This window comes from Chrysochloris asiatica, unplaced genomic scaffold, assembly GCF_000296735.1.
Source record: "Chrysochloris asiatica unplaced genomic scaffold, ChrAsi1.0 scaffold00045, whole genome shotgun sequence".
Taxonomy (NCBI): Eukaryota; Metazoa; Chordata; class Mammalia; order Afrosoricida; family Chrysochloridae; genus Chrysochloris; species Chrysochloris asiatica.
In genome coordinates, this window is record NW_006408563.1 from 10,840,263 (window position 1) to 10,864,780 (window position 24,518).

A 24,518-nucleotide genomic window follows, 5' to 3' on the forward strand; every position below is an offset into this window, starting at 1 on the left:
CTTGGATATTGGCTACCCAAAATGGGGGGCCTACAAAGGCAAGAAGTGACTGGTTTACAAGCTTTCAAGAGGGAGCCTAGATCCAGAGCAGGCGAAGGAAGGTAGAATCTCTACTGAGTAGTATCCAATCTGTCTGGGTGGGGCTAATGAAAGGAGATGGGGATAGGTCCCTTGAGGTACAATAGTGAATAATTGTTATCAGTACAGACTGCGAGGGTTGGAAATGTAAAGGTGGACGTTTTGTAGCAAAAGGAGGGGAGTGGTTGACTATGCAGTCTAGGAGCAGAGGTCCCTGGGACAATCAAGGGAGAAGAGCGGAGTGCGGGACCCTACCCAGAGAAGCAGTGATACCAGAGATGGAGGCAGAGACAAAGACATGGAGAGATGGAGCAGTTGGGGACTTTAGACACAGAGAGGGAGAGGGGCTGTGTGCTGATGACCAGGGGGAAGGCTTGCAGGGTATACCCTTTGGTTGGTTGATGATGCATGGAGGGGATTATAACCATAGCAATGAAATGATATACGATAGGATGAATGTAAAGCTAATGTTCTCCCATGTAAACTTTCACATAATTCACAATAAAACATTAAAAACAAAAAAGGAAGATGCTGAAATAACAAGTGGAGTTTAGCAATCAAGTGAAGAAACTTACTTAACCAATTAAAAAAATTAAACTACATGAGCATATTTCCAGTCCTTCCCATCACCCTTAAATAACCATGAGGTGAACAAACGCTCCAAATTGTGTTTTCCTGAAAATTCTTTAAATCATCTATTTAATTTACTGGATTTACTTTACCCCAATCCACTAAAAGGAAAGTGGCATCCAAATGCCTTGTAACTTCCCATTTCTGTTTCCTAGTCCAGTGACATAGAATCATAGGGTGATGATAGGAGGCCAGGAGGTCACCCAGTCACACCCTCAAAGGCCCAGAGCAAGTTGAGTCAACTAATAAATGTTAAGGTTGGAAGTAGACTCCAGGTCTCCTGATTTCTAAGAAAGAACTTTTTCATCAACCCTGAGTTTGTGGGGAGAGGCTCTTAATCTCCTCTGGAAGAAAGCTAGCTTGATGAAGCACAGCTTCATTGAAATTTGACAATTGGGCATTACAACCATTTGCCTAGTCCAATTTAATAGAAACTTTTCTCAGCACATTTGGTTTCATCTGGGACTCTTCCAGTGGTATTACTATATAGGTGTTTGGAAAACTGACCTGTCCCGCAGCGAGTGAGCACAGGCCAACAGGATATTTAAGAGGGACCATGGCCAGCCCTTTCTTCTTCCAGTAATTCTCTGCATTGAATTTCTCCACTGCTACTTTCCTCAGGGAGTAAGAAGACATGGCCATACATTCTCTCCAACACTGCATCAAGTTCTTGGCATCGATCTCTTGTTTGTAGGGTGTTTGATCAACTTCCTTGTACATGTTTATCATTCGAACCTTGAAAAGAAAGGAAAATGAAAAGAGAAAATCAGTCTCTTCCATCCATTGTCCTCTATTCCAATCCAAATTGTGCCCAACCTATAAGACATAAAATGAGTTCTACTTACTCCTTGTTGAAAGCCTTTCCCAACACCCATATTCTTCTATCTCTATATCAGAGCATCTATGAAATATGTAATAACATACTTGCATATGGTCTCTATGCTGTTCAAAGGAAGAAGTCCCTTCCTTAAATCTCTTATATAATCCACTCAGCCCAGGTGCACCAGTTCCAGCTGTGATTAAGAGTGCCCTGAGCTTCATTTCTAGTTTCTGGATTCAGGTGATTCAGGTGCTGTGGCAAGTTACTACGGCTCACTTTCCAAACAAGAAAGTATAGACATTTGGTTAAATATAAACAATATGTATCACATTGTAGGCATGAATTTTGGCACTATTTTTGTTTTTCACTTTGATTTCCTCTTTGTTAAAACATTTTAAATCAAGGCAGAGGCAAACTTTGAACCCAATATTTTGTTGTGATCCTAAAAATTCCTTAGTTGAACCCCAAAGAATTCACTTACTACAAGATCAAACAAAAATACTAGAGACTTTAAATTTTGATACAATAAAGATTTCTGGATGTTTAAAAAATATATAAACAATATCTAGGATAAGGAACAATTGAAAAGATTCCATCCCAGGATGTCTGAAGTGCTGAATGGAATTTTTCCTGTATTTCCAGAAGAGATGACCAAAGTTCACAACTGAGAGTCAAAGGTGCCAGGTTGTTTCACATTCTCAGGTAAGAAAACACTCAACAGTTGTGACCAGTTACCTCCCCAAGCTTATTGATGGAACCATTACAAATACACCTCTCCGCCCCCACTTGCCCCCTTCCTCAATCCAAGAGGAAGACTGGGAATTAGTGCACTGGAGCCCTGGGCTGGCTCTGTAGGACAAGCACTCAACCTTAAAGCAAGATCGGCGGTTCAAATTCACCAGTCGCTCCTCAGAAACCCTCTACAGGGTCACTATGGGTCGTAACCAACTTAACAACAACAGCACCAGCCATTTGGGTGAAGGAAGTGCTTTTAAGATGGTTATAGAACCAACTCAGCAGCCTTTAACAACAATATAGAATTCTGGTGTGGTACTGTAGGATAAGCAGTGGACTGCTAACTGAAAGGTTGGTGGTTCACACCCACTCCTTGGAAACCCTATACAAGGTCGCTATGTACTGGAACTGACTCGATAGCACTTAACATTCTCTTGCTAGAAGCCCTAGTGGTGTAGTGGTCGAGCACTCTATTGTTAGCCCAAAAGTTGGTGATTTGAACACATCAGCTGCTCCACCAGGGAAAAATGTGAGTTTGCTTCTGTATAGACTGTTGTCATTGTGTGTTGTTAAGTCTGTGCCATAATGACTCACAGTGACTCTGTATATGGTTTCCAAGAGTGGCTGGTGGGTTTGAACTGCCAACCTTGTGATTAGTCATCCAGCACTTATATAGATTATAGCCTTGGAAACCTTATTGAGCAGTTCTACTCTGTTCTCTAGTATTGACTCTGTTGCAATGACTTTGGTCAGGGTTTTCTACAAATTGGGCTGCTAACCTCAAGGTCAGCAGATCAAAACTACCAGCGGTTCCTCAGGAGAAAGATGAGACGTTCTGTTCCCATAAAAATTTACAGCCTTGGAAACCCTGTGCAGGGTCACTATGAGTCGGAACCGACTCCATGGTACTTAACAACAACAAAAAATTTCCTTGGGATAAATGGGGTGGGGGTGCCTTCATCTGATTCTTCTTTCTAATGCTACAAAATATGCTACAGAGAGAGATGGACCAGGATGGAAGGGCTACCCTACCCCTAAGTTCAAGAGACATAAAGAAATGGCTCTTGCCCATGGTCCCAGATTCCATTGTTGAGGGGAAAGAAGGCTGGTGAGTTTGGGCCAGGGGCTTGCCAAGAATGGCTGTGGTATGGGGTGAAGTGGGCCTCAGAGGAATGTTGCATGAGATGTCAGCTGAAGGTCAGCCGGAGATTTAACTGACCTTCATAGGGAACTGCTAATTTCAGAGAGAGTTGGCAGAAATGGAGCCCACAGACAACACACTCAGAGTGGCTACAGCTAACAAAGGAGAGGGCCCTGAGTTTGCTTGGTGAGGCTCCCTGGGGAGAAGTCACCTGTACACTTTTTCCAGAGGAACCAATTCAATCAAAACTCTCAGTCGCATTTAGTGTTGCTGGAGGTCTTTGAAATCTATCTTATCTTTACATTTAAAATGTAACCAACATCTCTGTTTTAATTCTGTGCCATGCTTTGGAAAATCTGAACATATTACATTTCATTTTAATAAATCTTTGTTGAATGGAACCAAACTGAAACCAAAGAAGTGGTCAAGAAAATGGTCTATGCAGTCCAACAGTTTGAGTTTGAGTGCAAACTCTGACACCTAACTAAAGTTTTCCTGGCCCCTCTTCTCTTCCTCCCAGCCCCTACACCACTAGGGAATGCAGAAGCGAGAAAGAGAGGGTCAGAAAGAGCACAGAAGATCTCCTCACCTCAACTCCACTCAGGGATCCTGGGGTGGAGGAGATGCAAGAGAAGGGAAAGAGTTCATGCTAATGGATGAAGTTGGGACTCATTAGGACTGGAAGGAGATCATTTTAGTAACTGAAATAACTATAATTTTATAACAGCCAACTGAAATGTTTTTAAGGAAGCCCACTACTCAGGTGAAAGACAGGTTTGATGAAACTTTCTGGTAGCAGTTTTCTCCCCAGCCAATAGGGATTCCTCTGTAAATAGGTTAGAGTCTAGTGTTCCTCTGTATCTTCTGTCTCCAGGATTTTTGAAGAGTCTGAGATAATGATGACTGAATGTTGGAGTAACTCTATAGTAACTAGTTAGCTTATTACCTTGGGTAAATCATCAGCCTCTCTGAATGTCAAATTCCTCTACTTAAATGATGCTCTAAAGGCCCAGCTGTGAAAAGTGATGTCTTTTGGATGTCAGATTAATTTAGTATTACCTTCTCAGGGGACAGACCACATTTGGCTGCCACTTCCGTGATACAGTATTCAGTAATCAGTCCCGCCTGAGGAAAGCCAAACCCACGCAAGGCCGTGTTGGATGGAAGGTTGGTTCTGCAAGCCCGGGCCCGGCAGCACAAGTTGGGAAATTTGTAAGCATTGTCCATCTTCAGAAGTCCCATTTCTATTACCTAAAGAGATCCAGTGTGAATGTGTTAGGATCCTCATCTGCCTGTACTTATTTGACCATCCTGAGAGCTGAGACCAAAATGACAGCCCCACCCTACATCACTAGGATCCAAATTAAACACATTTTACTTTAAAATAATTTTAAAGAAGTTGAGTAACATTTCTTTGGAAATCATTATTTTTTTAGTGTCATATATTGGAGCCAATACTTTTTTATTCAGGTTTTAAACATTTCCAAAGTTTTTGAAAGGTTCATTGGGTCTGTAGAATGAAATGAACAAACTACTCTGGAAAAAGAGAAAAAATAAAAATAAAAATAAACCTTTTGGCCTTTGGTCTAGCACAATGGTTCACAACCAGAGATGATTTTGTCTCCTGGGGGACATTTGATGAGATCTGAAGACAAGTGTGGTTGTTAAAATCGGGGTGGGGATGAGGCGGTGGTACTATTGACATCTACCGAGTAAAAACCAAGGATGCTACTAAACATCCACAGTGTCAACAGGTTCGGGGGTGGGAAAGTCTGCTCTAATGGCTGCATCCAGAGGAAGTACCATAAGCATGGGGAGTGTGGAGATAGCGCACAGGTTAACTTTTACACAAGATCTCTGGGTTCACTTTGTGGGTATCACTACATTAGATATGACTACCCCTACAGTGATGGTCTTCATGCTTTGATAATTAAATATTGTTACTTACTGAACATTTTTCAAATTATTTCATTTTATATAACACTCCTTCCAGAAAATGAATTTGATCTTTAAAACACTTACAAGTAGTGACTCATCCAGGGAGGCACCTCCATTGCTATAATGCATCATATCCAAGGCTAAGATCCTGCCATCATTCATGAATCCAACCTGGGGGAAGAGAACTGGCTTTTGATAAGGCACTGGGGCCAAGTCTCTCTAAAGTAGACTTGTTACATGTAAACCCTCCACAAGTTACTTCTGGTCCCTTTCATAGTATGTTCACTAGAAAACTAGAAAACATCAATGATTCTACACCCATTCTATCCAAGACAATCTCCTTTCATTCATTAGAGTTCTTTAATCCTTTAAAAAAAAGGAAAGATAGATAAAGACATAAGGGGAAAAAAAAAACAAACTCATTTTTGTTCAATAAACCCCTTTCTCTCCTCCCAAAGCAAATCAAATATAATTCATGCGTGACCTTTCATTCTTTTCATAACTTCTTGCTGGCTCTCATCCTTATACTTCTACTGAAATCTTTTTCTTTCCAGCCAACAATCATTTCCTATCATCTCCAAAGCTGGTGACTCACTCATATTATCTCTGCATACTTTTCTCAGCTGGTCCAATTCAACCAAAACTCTCAGCAGCCTTTGGTTTTGCTGGAGGTCTCTGGAATAAACTTCATCCTTGTTTTTAAGATGCCTCCAACAGCCTTGTTTTCTGTCTCCACTCTGCTTCTGGGTGTCTTCCACAGCAACCAGAGTAGAGGTCAAAGGCAGGATCCATGAAACCCAATTCATATTCCTCTCTCCCTATATACTTTATATGCACGCCTCACCACTTAATCCGAGATTTTGACATCTGCATTGTTTTCTTAATGACTTCCTATGTATAAATCAAACTTTCCCAGTAAAACTGAAATTCCTTTCAGGACGAAGTTCACTGTAATCAATCTTTGTTGAGCTAAACCAAATTCAAAACATAGCTTGGGGCGAATGTGATTCAGTATCTTCTAAATCTGGACGCTCAGATGCACACTTGTGGCAGAGGCAACCTCAAACATTCCACAAACACCATTTTTCACTGAGCGGTTAGTCTACCCTGACAAATATGTTACAGAAATTATAGCACATGTAGCAAAAACAGAATTATTATTCTCTACTTTGAGATTTTTCTAGAAATTTCAGGGACACCATTTTACAAACATATCCTTGATATATTGAAAAATGAAGAAACTGTTTTCCACTGACTGCAATTTCACATAACTTTATTGTTACAGGAATTACTTTTGTTACTTCTCTTATATGTAGAAATAAGGAGTGTTGGTGGCCACAGGATAAGCACTTGATTGCTAACCACAAGTTTGCTAGTTCGAACCCACCAGTCACTCCATGGGAGAAAGATGAGGCTTTCTAGTCCTGTAAAGATTATAGCCTTGGAAACCATATACAGGGTCACTATGAGTTGTAATTGACTCAGTAGTACTTAAGAAACACCACCACCACTTCAGAATATTTCTAGAAATTTCTGGGACACTGTTTCACAAACATACCATTGATGTACTGAAAAATGAAGAATCTGTTTGCAACTTCTTGCAATTTCACATAACCCTGTTGTTAACAGGACTTACTCTTATTTTTTATTTCTTTTATATGTGGGAATTAGTTGGTTATCAAATCTACCTTTATGAACATATTGTTGTTGTTACTGTTAAGTGCCATTGAGTCATTTCTGACTCGTAGTGATCCTATATAGGGTTTCCAAGGCTTTAAGTAATTGAGGGAGTAGGAAGCCTTATCTTTCTCCCACAGAGCAGCTGGTGGGCTCGAACCTCGGACCTTGTGGTTCTCAGTCCAGTGTTTATCCTATGGAGCCACCATGCTCCTCATGAAAATATATATGTACATATTTTCCAGATACTCACTCCATGACAGCTAATACCAGCTAGTGCTTTTTCACAACCTGACATCTTTGAACAAAGCAGAAATGCTGCACGGAGCCGGCCCGCACTCAAAACATCACATGGAATAGCAAGTTAAACAGAAGCACAATGGGGCTGATTTGCTCATATTTATTCAATACTAGAGAGTAGCCAAAATTTGTTACTTTACCACATGCTGCAGTTATAGAATATTATACTTAACAACGTAAATATTTTTTCCTCCTTCTTTTACTCACTTTGTACTTTCCCAGGTAAGGGTGGCGACCTCCAATTATTAACATGTCTTCTCCTCGCTCCAGAATGCAACGGACTGCACGCCCAAGTCTAAAACAGAAAGAAAGCAAGAAGCAAACTCTTTTACCAAGCCAGTTGTTGTTGTTGTTAACTCCACAGCACTTAACAACAGCAATGTACCTGTAAGTATTTATTTATGTGTTAAAAGGTCAGTTTAACAGATGCTAAGGTAGCGTAGTGGTTACGAATCGGGCTGCGAACCTTAAGGTCAGCAGTTTCGAAACTACCAGCCGCTCCGCGGGAGGAAGATGAGGCTTTCTACTCCCGTAAGGATTTACACCCTCGGAAACCCTGTACAGGGTCGCTATGGGTCGGAATCGACTCGACGGCACTTAACAACAACAACAAAGGTCAAGTAGGAGTCCTGGTGTGGCGCTGTGGGCTAATGAGTCAGACTGCAAAGTCGTTTGAACTGCAAGGTTAGTGGCTCAAGCTCACCAGCTGCTCCTTGGAAACCCTATGGGTCGGATTCGACTCATCGGCACTTAACAACAATAAGGTCAAGTAGGAGTCCTGGTATGTTGCTATAAGATAAGCACTGGACTGCTAACCACAAGGTGAGTGATTCAAACCCACCAGCCACTCCTGGCAAGCACTCTACAAGGCTGCTATAAGTCAGAACCAACTCAACAGTACTTAACAACAACAACAACAACAACAAGGACAAGAAACCTCCCTCTTTCTTGTTCTGTTTCTGCCTACTTTCCAGGTATTATCATGTTTTTATTGTGGTTTTCATTCTTTCCAGTAATTGAACTCATTTTGGCTCTTATAATATGTCCCTTGATAATACAAGAAAAAAAAATTATAATAAACTAGCAGCTTGTTTGTATATTTGTATATTATATGTAATTTTAGCTTATGTTGGCCCAAATTCTTCCTTATTCATCCCAATATTGAGATTTTCTGTGTGGCCTCGTTTTGAGGCTGTGGAATCGATTTTCTCCACTTACTTGTTTGCAGCAAATGCAGTGATGGCTGCTATGATGCCAGTTTTGACGGCCTTCCCTCCAAACGCCCCACCAACACGCCTCACGTAGCACATGACCTTGTTAGCTGGGATCTTCAAGACTGAGGCAACTATGTCCTGTGAATGTTAGAAGCTGTCATTAATCTGACCCATCTCCAGCAAGGACTTAATTATGACTCACTGTCACAACCACGAATCTAGTTTTTAAAAAGTGTCTCCTAAAAGGGAACTAAGAGAGCACAGAATTTCTTTGAATCCTTAATGTTATAAATGATACAAAAACTGCTAAATGACCGATCAACTTTCTAATAACCTTAGCATGAGTACTGGACTGATCTCAGCTTTACTTGGTTATAATGATAGCACCAAGACCGCTATGAATATTAAGTAGGTGTTTCAATGTAAGGAGCCCTGGTGGTACAACGGTCAAGCACTTGGCTACTAACTAGCCCCTCCACAGAAGAAAAGACCAAACCACCTGCTTCTGCAAAGATTATAAACTTGGAAACCCTACGGGGTGGTTCTACTCTGCGAGAGGGTAGCTGTGAATCCGAATCAACTAGATGATATACAACAAATGACAATGAGCCTTTCAATGCCAACAAGAAAGATCAATGTTGTGTAATACTTTTCTTCATTTTCCCCTAAGTTATCTCCGAGGTATTCCTGTTGTGGTGGCGGTTGTTGTGTCCTGTGGAATCATTTCCTGACTCATGTGACAGAGTACAGCTGTTCCACAGGGCATTCTTGGCTGTAGTCTTTAGTACAGTGATTGCCAAGACTTTCTCCTGCAGTCTCTGGATGGATTATAACCAACAACCTTAGTTAGTAGGCAGCCAAGTGTGTACGATTTATGCCGCCAGGGCACACGAATCCCTACAAATACTGTTCCTGAAGCAATGAGATTTCGTGGCCTTCATGGCCTTCCAAACCCTCCCAGATTTGGCCTTCCTCCTGCCTCTCCCCTGCAGAGTGAACACATCTCATTTGATTTCTGTTGAAGATGACCAGTTGGTCTTCCTTGAATACAGGTCTCTCTCTTTACCATCTTAATGTTTAGGGGTGACATATTCTAATAATACATTTTTATGGATGGGACACTTAGAAGGATGGGGAACAAGGCGCAGAACAGGACTGGAATGGAGTTCACTCAATCCTTACTGTTCCACCTTCTAATGGAGTTCACTCAATCCTTACTGTTCCACAGTCCCACATCCTTCTCGCTCTGGTAACTACACTGGCTCCTTACAACGCACTGAATCGAGATCCCTCTTCTACTTTGTTTCCCTTACACACACCCTGATGTTTACACCTAGTAGTAGTAGTAGTAGTAGTAGTAGTAGTTAGGTACCATTGAGTCAGTTCCAACTCACAGCAACCCTATGCACAATGGAACGAAACACTGCCCGGTCCTGGGCCAGTCTTACAATCCTTGCTAGGCCTGAGCCCATCATTGCTGCCACTGTGCCAATCCATCTCACTGGGGGTCTTCCTCTTTTTCCCCAACTCTCCACTTTACCAAATATGATATCCTTCTCCAGCAACTGGTCCCTCCTGATAATATGTCTGAGGTATGAGAGGCAAAGTTTGGCCATCCTGGCTTCCAAGGAACACTCTGGCTTCACTTCTTCCAACACAGATCTGTTGGTTCTTTTGGCAGTCCATGGTAATTTTAATACTCTCCTCCAACACTATAACTCAAATGTATCAATTCTTCTATAGTCTTCTTGATTTACTGTCCAACTTCCACATGCATATGAGGTTATTGAAAATACTATGGCTTGGGTCAGGCGCACCTTAGTCCTCAAGCTGACATCTTTGCTCTTCATCACTTTAAAAAGGTCTTGTGCAGCAGATTTGCCTAATGCAATAAGTTGTTTGATTTCTTGACTGCTGCTTCCATGAATGTTGATGGTTGCTGAGCAAAATGAAGTCTTTGACAAGTCCAATCTTTTCTCTATTTATATGGATGTTGTTCATTAGTCCAGTGGTGAGGATTTTTTGTTTTCTTTACATTGAAATGCAACCTATACTGAATGCTGTGGTCTTTGATGTTCATCAGTAAGTATTTTAAGTCCTTTTCACTTTCAGCAAGCAAGTTTGTATCATCTGCATATCTCAAGTTGTTAATGAGTCTTCCACCTATCCTGATGCCATGTTTTTCTTAATAAAATCCAGGTTATCAGATTATTTGCTAAGTTTACCGACTGAACAAATATGGTGAAAAAATACAACTCTGGAACACACCTTTCCTAATTTTAAACCATTTGGTGTTCCCTTGTTCTCTTTGAAGAACTGCCTCTTGGACTATGCACCGGTTCCTCATGAGCAAAATTAAGTGTTTCAGAACACTCATTCTCTGCAATACTGTCCATAGCTTGTCATGATCCACACAGTTGCAAGCCTTTGCATGGTCAATAAAGCAAAGGTAAACATCTTTCTGGTATTCTCTGTTTTCAGCCAAGATCCAGCTGACCTCTACAATGATATCCTTTGTTTCATGGACTCTTCTGAAACCGGTTTGAACCTCTGAAGTTCTCTGTAAATGCATGGTTGCAGCTCTTTTGGGATTACCTTTAGTAAAACTTTACTTGCATGGGATATCAATGCTTACACCTAGCTGCTTCTAAAACCACCCTCATTCTAGCTGTGTTAATCTTTGTGTTGTTCATGCTTTCTTATAAGCATACTGACTAGGCAACAATTCTTCTAGGTATATATACATAATGATTGTGCAACAGATGAGTAAACAAATGAATGAATGAATGGTATTTAATCTTACTGTGAAATGCCTGGAAATGGTCTCTCGTTTCCTCACCATCTGGACAAATCTCACTTTCAGTATAAATCTAAATTTATGACTTCTACTTCACAGAGTTTCTGGGTGCTTGTAGCCTTCAGCAAATCCTACTTTCTCTTATTTCTTCTGCTCAGGTAGATTTCAGCTTTGTTGATTCAGTATGTGTTTGCCTCTTGTCCAGCACTGTTTCCTAACTACTTCATGTGCGTTAGTCATGCTACATTTTGAGGGACAGGCCTCACACTTTTTTTTCTTTTCTTTTCTGAACAGTGTCAACAGAAAGCAAAAGGAATCTGCTGATTCCATCACTGATTTTAAACTTACAGAACTATAAACAAAAGGACTCTACTTTAATAATATTCTCCTAAATGCTTTGAATTACTGACAAAGATCAAAGACGACAGTCTTCAGTATGGGTTGCACCTCAGTGTTCAAGAAAACAAGAATCCTCACCACTGGAGCAATAAATAACATCACGATAAGTGGAGAAAAGATTGGAGTTGCCAAAGATTACATTTTTGCTTAGATTCACTATCAACACTCCTGGAAATAGCAGTCAAGAAATCAAACAACAAACTGCATTGAAATCTGCTATACAAGACCTCTTTGAAGTATTCAAGAGCAAGAATGTCAGTTTGAGGACTAAGGTGCACCTGATACTATTTTTCAATAGGTTAGTATTTTCAACAGCTTCATATGATGTGAAAGTTAGATGGTAAATAAGGAAGACTGTAAAATAATTGATGTAGTTGAGTAATGATGTAGGAGAAGAATATTAAAGGTACCATGGAGTGCCAGAAGAACAAACAAATCTGTGTTGGAAGATGTACAGCCAGAATGCTCCTTAGAAGCCAGGATGGCCAGACTTTGTCTCTCATACTTCAGATATATTATCAAGAGGGACAAGTCTCTGGAGAAGGACATCATGCTTGGTAAAGTAGAGGGTCAGAGGAGAGAAAGACCCCCAATAAGATAGACTGGCACAGGGGCAACAGCAATGGGCTCAAATGTAACAACATTTGTGAGGATGGTGAAGGCTGGGCAGTATTTCATTCTCTTGTGCCTAAGGTCCTGTGAGTCAGAACCACACCTAACTCAACAGCTTCTAACAACAACATATGCTTTGAATGGAGTTCTGGTTGCTATGAGTTGGAACTGACTCAATGGTACTGGTCAACAAACGCTTTGAAATTGTATGGAGTCCTGGTGTAGAACTGTAGGATAAGCACTGGACTGATAACTGCAAAATCAATGGTTCAAATCCACTAGTTGCTCCTTGGGAGCCCTATACAGGGTCACTATGAGTTGGAACCAACTTGACGGCATTTAACAATGGCAACAACAAATTGATACCAAAATGGATATGGCTATGTTAATAGTCAAAACTCTTTCCGTTTCTGAAATGGCATTTTTGCATTGGTGTATTTTGCTGACAGAAACCATTCAGCCGTGTCACCCCCTACAATGGCCATATATTACCTGTGTGTATTTGGGAAACTGCGTTGAGACATAGACATCCATTTCTTGATCCTCTCCTTTGGGAACCACGAGCATGCTTTGCGTTTCCATATAAAAATGCTCTTGACCTCCCATATGTATCTCACCTGTCATGGAAAAATACACTTGAGACAAGGAGGCAATCAGGAAAGGTAAACACCCCACCCCCAACCCCCAGCCATTATCCTGTTATACAGGAATTCTACTAGCAGTGCTTCAGCCTGGGCAACAGGATGCAAGAGAAAGGTCCATAAAAAATAATGTTGAGCTTTCATGAGACCTGAAAATTGTAATTAGAGTTCTGTAGGGGGAACTGGTTGTGTCTGCCAATACCCTAGGTCATTGTATGCTAACCTGGGGGAAGGTGTGTGACTTTCTAAAGTGGCAACAGATTTCCAACTCCAGGACAAGATGGAGTAGATGCATTTGTCTTCTATACATCTACCCTAAAAGAATGTTGAAAGCAAGTTCTTGAAATCGAAAGGAAATGATAAAAGAAGGACTACTGGACATCTGAACTGCAAGGCCGGTGGTTCAAGCTCACCAGCTACTCCTCAGAAACCCTATACAGGGTTACTATGGGTCGGAATTGACTTGATGGCATTTAACAACAACAACACTGGACATCAGGAAGAAAAACAATGGAAAGAATTAAAATATGGGAAAATACAATAGAATTTTTATCTCCTCTTGAGTTTTCAAAAGTATGTTTCATGGTTGAAGCAAAAATTATGACATTGTTTCATGTGATTCTCAATGAATGCAGAGGAAATATTTAAGAAAAGTATAAATGGGCAGATGGAAAGGTAAGTACAGAGGGGTAAGGTAAGATTTCTAAACTTTACTCAAGCTGGGAACATAGCAACACAGACCGTGATAAGTTTATATATGAGGGACTTCAAAAAGGCCATGGAAAAATATAATTCAAAGAAAATTGAGTTTTCTTGTGCCATCTTCACAATCGTTATGTTTGAGCCCATTGTTACTGCCACTGTGTTAATCCGTCTCCTTAGAGGTCTTCCTCTTTTTCAATGACCCTCCACTTTACCAAGCATGATGTCCATCTCCAGGGACTGAGCCCTCCTGACAACATGTCCAAAGAATAAGAAACGAAGTCTCGCCACCCTTGTTTCTAAGGAACATTCTAGTTGTATTTCTCCGGATACAGATTTGTTTCTTCTTTTGGCAGTCCATGGTACTTTCAGTATCCTTTGCCAACACCATACTTCAAATGCATTGATGTTTCTACAGTCTTCCAATTAATTGTGCAACTTTCACATGCATATGAGGTAATTCCTGATTTTAAACCATTCAGTGTCCCCTTGTTCTGTTTAAATGACTGTCTCTTGGTCTATATACAGATTCTTCACAAGCACGATTTAGTGTTCTGGAATACCCATTCTTCACAATCCTATCCACAATTTGTTGTGGTCCACACAGTCAAAAGCCTTTGTGTAGTTAATAGAGTACAAGTAAACATCTTTCTGGTGTTCTCTGCTTTTAGCCAAGATATTCATCTGTCATCAGCAATGATATCTTTAATTCCTCACCTTCTTAAGAATCTGGTTTCAAATCTGGCAGATCCTTGTATATATACTGCTGCAATTTGAATTATCTTCAGCAAAAATTTAATTGTATAGGATATTAATGATATTGTTCAATGATTTCCATATTCTGTTGGAATGAGCACCTTTCTTTGATATGGATCTCTATCCACTGGTTGGTGTCCAGTGCTTATCCTATGGCACAGCCACACTCCCCATATTAGTTTAGACTATGTTTTAAATCAATTTCTCCTGAGATATAGAAGATTGAACAAGGAAGATATATGCCATGCCACACAAAGATCATCATGATTTCCAGACATTTAAAAAATCAGATATAAAAGTAAAAGTTACTCTTTTTTATTTGTGATTCTATGAATTGTGACAAATTCAGAGATTTGAATAATATTCTTTAGTTGGTTGCAATAGAAATGCCACAAACAGATGGTTTTAGCCAACAGAAATTTATTTTCTCACAGGAGGCAAGAAGGCCTAATTCAGGACACCAGTTCTATGGGGTGGTGGTGGCTTTCTTTCTCCCTAGACTCTGAGGGAAGGTTCTGTTCACTAAGGGGTCTTGAAATGAAGCATGAGGAAACATCACCCAAATGCAAACTGAAGGATTGTCTACGAAATACCTGGCCTGGATTCTTAAAAAAAGTCAAGGTTGTGAAGACAAAGACAGACTGTGGGATCCTGGATTGGATCCTGATCATGGTAATTTTTTTCCCTATAAACCATATTACTGAGATAGTGGGAAACTTGAAGAAGACCTGTGGATTAGATAATAGCAGTGTGTCTGTGTTAATTGTCTGATTTGGGTAATAATGTGTTTATGTAAGAGAATGTCCTTGTTCTTAGGAAAGCAACATTTAAGTGTTTAGGTAAAGAGGCATTATGTCTACAACTTATTCTCAAATGGGTTAAGAAAATAAAGAGAGAAGTAAGTATATTAAAATGTTAACAAAGTAAGTATATTAAAATGGTAACAATGGGGGAATCTGAGTGAAGGGCAATTGGGAGCTTTTGTACTGTTTCTGTAACACGTTTTTTTGCAAGTTTAAAATTATTCCAAAATAAGAAGTTACAGAAGTTTCATTGGAAAGCCATAACCAAGTATTTCTAAGAGGAAAATTTAATTTTAATAATACGCATATGTACACAAAGGGAAAACATCTCAAAGGAAGGGGGAAGAGACAAAGAAAGAAAAGAGGGAGGAAGGGAGAAATCAGAGAAAGAAATGGGCTTCTGAAATCCTAAAAGGCCAATGATTCAACTACCAGCTTTATCATCTGGTAGCTGTTGTCTGACCTTGGTCATGCTCCTTACCCACCATGCTGGACCTCAGTCTCCCAGTCGGAAACCTTGGGATATTAACATCCCTTTGTAGAGTGCTTGTGAGCAGCAATACAGGTGTGTATGTGTGTGGTATAAGAGACTATATTTCTAGCAACAAAAGTCTGGACGAGTCAGGTGACCAGTGCCTGGGGCTGCCATGGGCACAGCCTCAGCTTCAGTCTTCCACTTTGCCTCACCAGAAAATTCTTTTGTGAATAAAACACCTAGCCCCGAGAAACACCCTCCACTCACTTGGCTGCTGGGTGATATCTCAAAGGCAAAGGTAGCATTAAACTAGATATACTTAGAAGTCTTTCAGGTGACTTCCTGTCCCATTAATGGGTCAGATGGTTTTACCTTCAAGAATTTGATCAACCGCTTTAAACGCTTCATCAACATTTCCATATTCCAGTTTCCTTTCTGGTTCGAAGAAGGAGTTGTGCTGTATTGCTTCCTAGAAAGAGAACCAAAGAGTGAGTCAGCTAGAGCAAGAGACCCCCCTGAGTTGGGGCAGTATTTCCCGTCACCCTGGAATCCCATGCACTTCAGCCTGACACCTGGGAGCTAAGTTCTGACACCAGCTTCAGAGACTCTCCAAGAAGCAAATGCATCTATCCATTTAAGTCCACAAAACAGGAAAACCCCCAAATCTCAGCTATTCATGCTGCCTTCACAACTTTCATTCATATAATTTTATATGGCAAATTATAAGAACAAATGAAATTCATGTAAAAGAACACTCTGTCATATTTCATGGTGATGAATCTAACTCCTTTATAGAAAATAGAATAGAAAATGCAATTGTTTTAAGGCAATAAAATACCCATAGACATTATATGGTCTGTTTCCAATTCATTTAAGATAAACATTAAAGAATACAAAAATATTGTCTCCAATATTGCTCTCAAAGAGAGTATCATTGTGACCTGGGAGATCCTTGGAGTAGGAATCAGGTAAACACAGAGGCTTAGAGGATGTGTCCACCTGTCCCTGGCATTGTAGGTTTCCCATTGAGCATTCTTCTTCCCTTCCCTTCCAAACAGTGTCCAGATTTCTGTTTCAGTTTCTACCACTACAGACCATGACTTCAAAAGAATCTGACCCCCTCATCAATAGCCAACAGGCCTTCCATTACTCTGGTCAGTCATTAATTCAGAGGTGGACAGTAGGCCGAGTCTTAGGACTTCTGCTTAGAATATTGGAACAGCAGTGCTCTCTCCTGCTCATTAGACCTGAACAAGGAATGCTCATAGTCACTAGCTATCATCTTGTGACTCGATTTGGGATAAAGTCTGCACTTCGGGCCCCAAAGAGCAGAGGCAGAAAACAACATGTTTCCCGTGACATTGCTGACACTAACATAGTTTGAGACCAATAAAGCCCTATGTTTTTAAGCCACTTGGAGTCAGATTTTCCTGCCACTGTAGTCAAGCATTTTAAATCTTTCATGACCCAAGGGATATACAGTGCCCACCTACATATTCTCCCTCTGGGATTTAGTTGGAAGTCACTATCCTGGTATAAATGAGCTCTGGTAGCGTAGTGGTTATGAATCGGGCTGCGAACCTCAAGGTCAGCAGTTCAAAACTACCAGCTGTTCCGTGGGAGAAAGATGAGTCTTTCTGCTCTCATAAAGATTTACAGCCTCGGAAACCCTGTACAGGGTTGCTGTGAGTCGGTTCCGACTCCACAGCACATAACCACCACCGGTGCTGTAGGATAGGCACTGGTTTGCAAGGCCAGTTTGAACTACAAGGTTGGTGGTTCAAACCCACTAGCCACTCCTTGGAAATCCTATATGGGGTTGCTATGAGTTGGAACCGACTCGACAGCACTTAACTACAACATGGCACTTTTAGTTCATGCTGTCATCTAACAGTGTGTGACTACCTGAATCTGAAGAAATGGGCTTCATACAACCAACCCCAGCAAGTGACATATGTATGTATCCATTCATTTTATCAAAATCCCTATTACCTCAAAACACTTTTTTCCATTTCATTTGGAATGCCTTCCATTACTGAAAACACCGGCTTCAACAAAAAAATCCAAGGCAGAAAACAATTTGGTTGTGAAAAGATTAACACCATTGCTACCCGCCCTTCTTGCCTCTGAATTGGCACCCCCTTAAAACTCATCAATACCTCGATTGTTAGGATCAGTGGCTCCAAATCTTTGTAGACAATCTTCACTCGCTTAGCAGCTCGCTTTGCCTGGACCTCAGAATCCGCAATCACAGCGCACACAAGCTGACCCACACAACATACCTACAACACAGCAGAGAAATAGCCCTGGTGTGGCACCACAGGATAAGCACTGGACCGCAAGGTTGGCAGTTCAAACTCACCAGCTGCTCCTCGGAAACCCTGTACAGGATCACTACGAGTCAGACCCAGCTTGATGGTACTTAACAACAGGTCCTCTCCTCAGATCCTGTTTCTTCCTCACTCCTCACACAGAGCTGGGCACCCAGTCATGGCCTGTTCGTGTCTGTGTCTAACTATATTTGCAGCATTAATTCAGAGGTGAACATTAGGCCGAGTCAACAAAAACTTTGGTCTGGCAAGTGCATTTGTCAGGGGTGGCCTGCTGACACCAGGCCCTATGGGAGGTGCAGATGTTGTCATGGATGAGGATGAAGGAAGATGGGCACAGCTGATGCTACCTCAAGGTAACAGACTCAGGGTCCAGGCCAAGCTGACGGAAGGGTTCCAGGGCCAGCTGTCTTGGGAGAGCCTGTCACATGACTTCATCTAGGGCCACCAAACATTGTGTGTTTGTCATGGACAGGGAGCATCAGGATGCCTCAGTCCATCTTCAGTGCAGAGGAGGGAGGAAGAGCAGCTGTCACCTGGGAAGGGGGTGCTTGGGTGATAGCCCACACTACTGCTGAGCAGGTCCCTCATCACAAACTGAGGCAGACCATGGCTTTTGGGACAAGATGTGAAACTGTATTAGTCAAGACAAAACCATGCACAAGACATCTTTTCCCAAAGGAGTGGGGCTGGCAGCCAGCATTACTGTGCCTACAGGAGGATAGGTGCCTAAGGAATTCACCCTGGGACCTGGGCAGAATGTTCTAAGGGAACAAGGATTTTGAGGGCTGTTGTTAGCTACCATAGAACTGGTCCTTGACTCGTTCATAGTGACCCCATGCACAGCAGAATACAAGTTTTCCCAGACCTGTATTATCCTCGTGTTGTTGTTAGGTGCCATGGAGTTGGTTCCGACTCATAACAGCCTTAAGCACAACGAACAAAACACTTCCTGGTCCTGTGCCCTCCTCCTTTTCACTGATCCTCATAATGAGTTATGAATTGAAGTTATGATCCATAGGGCTTTCATTGACTTATTTTTGGAGGTCAATGCCAGGTCTTTCTTCCTAATCTTAGTCTGGTAACCTGTTCAGAAACCTAGCAACACACACACCTCCACTGACAGATGAATGGTAGGTGTGCACGTGGTGTGTTGGCTGGGACTCACAGCCAAGCTCCAACACGGAAAGGGAGAATTTACCACTGATCTAGCACTGCCCTGGGGTGGCGCTGTGGGTTAATGCACTGGCCTGCAAAGTTAGTTTGGACAGCAAGGTCAATGGTTCAAGCTCACCAGCCGCTCCTCAGAAGCTCTATACAGGGTTGTTATGGATCAGGATCTACTAGACAGCACTTAACAACAAAATGAGCACTGCCCTGGATGAAGGGTCAGACTAGGAGGTGATGATACCATTGCTGGTTAGTTTTATGTCCAACCCTATAACCCTATACCATAATCACAATTCAAACTTTGTCATTAAAAAAAAAAAAAATCTTAATATGATAATATATTTTTTAAAATGAACATATGGTAGTTTTAGTTAGAAAAATGGTATTACAAAGTTAAATCTACAAAAACTGTGTAGGGTGTGGATGGTGTACAAAGATGAATGAGACAAAAATGGGTCTGTGGGAATATGTACTAGAACTAGTGCATTTTTGTATAAATTTAAATTCTTCATAATGAAATGATTTTTTAAAGACATAAAGTGTTATACACAAATGTTTAACGAATTAAGCCAACAAAGGCACTTATTCACAAAGGCTCTGTTCTCTGTTCTTCAAGGCGCCTGGTTTCGCCACTGTGGTTTGTCACATTGGCACAGGACAAATCTAAAATGATACAATCTAAATCTAAATGAGACAATGATAAGCCACCGCACACCTCAGAAAGCAAGCACGACAGAGCAGCCCTGGACAGCTTTGCTTGTTTAGTTAACATTTCTGCAAAGGTCATACGTCTCATTGTCTTTTTCCAGTAGCAGGAAGTCCTACCTTAGGAGAGTTTCAACTTTGAGTTCAAACGCTAGAGCATCAAACTTTCAGTTCTATCAAAGTCTGCCAGTGAGAGCCAGAGGCAGGAACTGGTTCAAATTATAAAGCCAAACCCTGGTCTGAGAAATCTGAGTGACGCAGAACACCTGCTGAACACAAACCTGGTTGAACCTTCTGATACCTTAAGACACAGTAACCAAAGTTTTGATGATGTGAAACTTTTACGTGGCAACCGTGCTATCACTTGTTCCTCGACTCATTTATCCTGTGATGTGGGAAGCAGAGTGTGAGCTACAGTTGAATCAGACATGGAGCCTCCCTCAAGAAACTTTACAAAGTGGAGGAAATATATGAGACATAGAAAAGCTAAGTGTGATAAAAGGTAGAAAGTGCATTCATGATCAACTTTGTCTTCCCTAGACTGTAAGCTCTATGAAGACAGAACCACATTTATGTACAGTGACCTGCCATAATAGGTACTCAGTTTTTAAAATGTTTGTTGAATGAAGGGATCAGAGTGAGCTCAGAGACAAGACAGAGAACTTCTGGATTAAAGGATAAAGAAATACTTCATGGTGAAGATACTTCTTGAAGTTAGGCTTGAACTTTGGACCTGTTGAAATCTGTGTACTGGTGAGAGATGCTCAGAAGAGGGATTAACAAATAAATTATTCTCTATTCATTTCTCTTTCATACTTGTTAGCAGCATGCCATCTTACTACCAGAAAATATAAACTACCACACATATAATAGGAGTCCTGGTGTGGTGTTACAGGATAACACACTGGACCCAAAGGTCAGTTTAAAGCGATAGGTTGGTGGTTCAAACCCACCAGCTGCTCCTCAGAAACCCTACACTTTCTTTCTCTCCCTCTCTCTTTCTCTATGTGTGTGTGTGAGTGAGTGTGAGAGAGAGTGTGTGTCCTGGCCGTATGATAAGCACTGTACTGTCAACCTCAAGTAAACTGCAAGGTCGGTGGTTCAAACCCACCAGCCACTCCTTGGGAACCCTATATAGAGTTGTTCTGAGACAGAAATGACTCAACAGCATTTAACAACAACAGCATTTAACAACATATATATATATATATATATATATGTTCTTTTATGACTAGTCAACTTCTTTACCTAGGTTAAAAATGAATATAAATGAACATCCAGGAGTCCTGGTATGGTACTGTAGGATAAACTCTGAGCCACAAAGTTGGATTGAACTGCAAAGTTGGTGGTTCAAACTCACCAGAGGTTCCTTGGAAATCCTACACAGGATTGTTATAAGTCAAAACCGACATGAGGGTACTCAACAATAACAATGAACATTCAAAGAATACTGGAATCTTTTATGATGTGTGAACACTAGATGCTATCTTTAAGAAACTATGAAGTACCATTAGCTGAAGAAAATATATATTTAAAACAAAATAACAAAAATGAAGTACTTTATCTGTTGCCAGAAGTTTCTCCGGTTCGTTGAAAAGGCAGAAAGTGTTTACACCGTGAAGGTGTTCCGCAGTCACAATATCCACCACACCTGGCAGGCTGAGCGCTTCTGATAGATCGATACACCTGGGTGAGAAAGCACACAGCTGGGTTCTTCAGAGCATCCATGTGGCCTGAAGGTCACTTGGAATGTGGCTGTTTGGAGAATATGATGTGAGAAAAGTAAGATATGTTATGGAACTGTCCTAATAATTTTGTCAGACAACTTGGGGAAGATTCCTGGGGCAATTAAGTTATCATATGGAGGTATACACTGGAGTAAATCCTACATTTCAGTACCTTTTCACCTCTAGTTTTCATTGGGTATCTCCAACAAAGAGCTTACCCTCTTCAAAGCATTACTTCTTAGTTGAGGGAAAACAGAGCTAGGAATCCTTTGCCAATAATGTGATTTGGGAGTTAAATAAAGAGACAACCATTCACCCCAACTGGGTAAAAACTGTATCACTCACATAATCTTAGCATGAGCTCTTGAACTTGTTACAAAAGTCAAGAAGAGTTCCTGGTCCACTGCAGGCATATCGTCACAGTAAATGGCCTCTCCTGTCGCATGCTTAATGCCAGACAGATGCATGATGGGATGACCAACTGGGTCTTGAGAAAGTTGCCTTGGGTCTGCACTCTAATTAATAAATAGACAATGTATTATTTTTTTATATTTCTATAGGGAAAAAAGAAACAGAGTCCTGGTGTGGTGCTGTAGGATAAGCACTGGACCACAAGGTCAGTTTGGATTACAAGGTTGGTTCAAACTCACCAGCTGCTCCTCAGAAACCCTGAGTTGGAACCAACTTGATGACACTTAACAATAGCATAAGGAAAATGGAAATAATCATATTATATACCTTTCCCTTAAGAGAGTAGCTATGGAATCCTGGTGTGTTGTTGTAGGATAAGCACTGGACTGCAAGGTTTTGAACCACAAGGTCGGATCTTCAAGCCATTCCTTGGAAACCCTATACAGGGTCACTATGAGTTAGAGCTGACTAGACAGCACTTAAAAACAAGATATAATTTATACCCAAATAAGAATACTTTTGAGAATGAAAACAGTTACCATTAATAACAGCACCAGCACAATAAGCCTACACTGAAATACCAAGAAAACAGGATGTACAGTCACCATATATATACATATATATACATATATACATAGATATAGTTATTTTTTTATGTTTGAATGTAGATTACAAACATCTCTTGAGGAAATTCAATTTGTGTAAATATGCAACTGTCTCTTCCTAATAATGTAACATTATGCCCTCTTGCTAAAGTTCATGTATTTTGAGACATTTTTATTATCAAAATTGTTTTACTGTTGATATCTAGGCATGATATATACACACACACACATATATATTTTAGAAGAATAGGAGGATTTTGTGATAAGGAACTGCCTTTTTGGTTGTTGTTGCTTCTTCCTATTTTGAATCTTAAAATTCATTGATAAGATTCATATTTTAGAAATTCCTGATAAAGAATGAAGCCAAAAAATAGGTGGAATTTGAGCAATGGTTCACCAGCATTTCCTTTTCTTAAAAAACAGTTCTGGTTCAGAAACAAGTACGTTCCATTAGTTAAAGGAGAGAATAAGAGACATATTGTCCTCCACTATATTTAAAATCTGAGAATTGTTAGCTTTCTTAGTTGGGTGGATTCTATGAATTGTATTCTGTAAATAGGGTCTATTGGATTGTGTAAATAAGATCTTTGAAGATGTTACTGGTTAACATGAGGTCATATCAGGGGTTATATTTGCATGGTGCCCATAAAAGAGGAAAGGAGACCTAGAGACAGACATATGGCATATGAACACATGAACAATGGAGTTACGTTGCAACTAAAGATCATGGGATATGTGATGGGAGAGAGGCATGAAACAGGTTCTCCCTCAAAGGCTCAGAAAGAATCAACATGGCTAACACCCTGATCTCGGACTCAGCCTCCAGAACTGTGTGACAATAACTTTATGTTCTTATAAGCCACCTTGTTGTTGTTAGGTGCTGTTGAATCAGTTCTGACTAATAGCAACCCTATGTACCCAGCATGAAACACTGCCCGGTCCGGTGCCATCTCACAACTGTTGTTATGCTTAAGCCCACTGCTGCTGCCATTGTGCCAATCCATCTCAAATATGGGTCCTCCTCTTTTTAGCTGATCCTGCACTTTACCAAGCATGATGTCCTTCTCCAGGGACATGTCAAAAACATGACTTCTACGGATCATTCTTATTATACTTCTTCCAACACAGATTTGTTTGCTCTTCTGGTACTTACAATGCTATTCCCCAACACCATACCTCAAATGCATCCATTCTTCTAAGATCTTCCTTCTTTACTGATCAACTTTCACATGCATATGGGACTACTGAAAATACCATGGTATGGGTCAGGCGCATCTTGAACACTTTAAAGAGATCTGTGCCACAAAATCTCAGATCTAGTTTATGAGATTTTGCTACAGTAGCCCTAGGAAATGAATATAGTAGATATTGGGAGAAGAATTATTGGAGATAAGAAGAAAAAAGAAGGGATTAAAAGACACGATGTAGGCAATGCTCAGAGACCAGGGTGAAGGCTGTAGCTGCAAAGGGGGCTGGTGATGGAAGATGAGAGGTAGAAAGTCCAGGGAAACTGCCCGACAAGCAGACACATGGCTATTCTCGAAAAGGAGACAGCAGCTCTGGGGCATGGAACCCTCCCCCATCCATGACTCAGTTAGCATTGTGTTCGCTGCTAGGCCTGAGGCCAAACTCTTGGGGGCCTTCTCTGAGAGATTTGGAGGTGAGAGGCATACAGTCAGGACAGTCATCATGCAACACCAGATAGGTACAGGATAGGGCAGGCAAGTGGGGAGGTCCCATGCATGCTGGGATACACAATGTGAGGCCCAGAGGAAGCTGTGGAAGGCTCCCCTTCCTGCCCCATCACTGCAGTTCACTGTGTCACTCCATCATCCTGGATCAGGTAAAGGCT

At 41.0% G+C, this 24,518-nt stretch overlaps 1 protein-coding gene across 1 annotated transcript in view; it reads right to left on the reverse strand.

Moving 5' to 3' along the window:
- AOX1 (aldehyde oxidase 1) overlaps positions 1–24,518 on the reverse strand; it is a 108,687-nt gene that overhangs the window by 33,963 nt on the left and 50,206 nt on the right. The window contains exons 17-26 of the mRNA XM_006862040.1: positions 21,996–22,165; positions 21,483–21,609; positions 17,878–18,000; positions 16,091–16,187; positions 12,834–12,958; positions 8,538–8,671; positions 7,527–7,614; positions 5,427–5,513; positions 4,464–4,655; positions 1,216–1,443 (exon numbers count right to left, since the gene is read on the reverse strand). Of these exons, the coding sequence (XP_006862102.1) occupies positions 1,216–1,443; positions 4,464–4,655; positions 5,427–5,513; positions 7,527–7,614; positions 8,538–8,671; positions 12,834–12,958; positions 16,091–16,187; positions 17,878–18,000; positions 21,483–21,609; positions 21,996–22,165 (1,371 nt within the window). The remainder of the gene's footprint in view (positions 1–1,215; positions 1,444–4,463; positions 4,656–5,426; positions 5,514–7,526; positions 7,615–8,537; positions 8,672–12,833; positions 12,959–16,090; positions 16,188–17,877; positions 18,001–21,482; positions 21,610–21,995; positions 22,166–24,518) is intronic.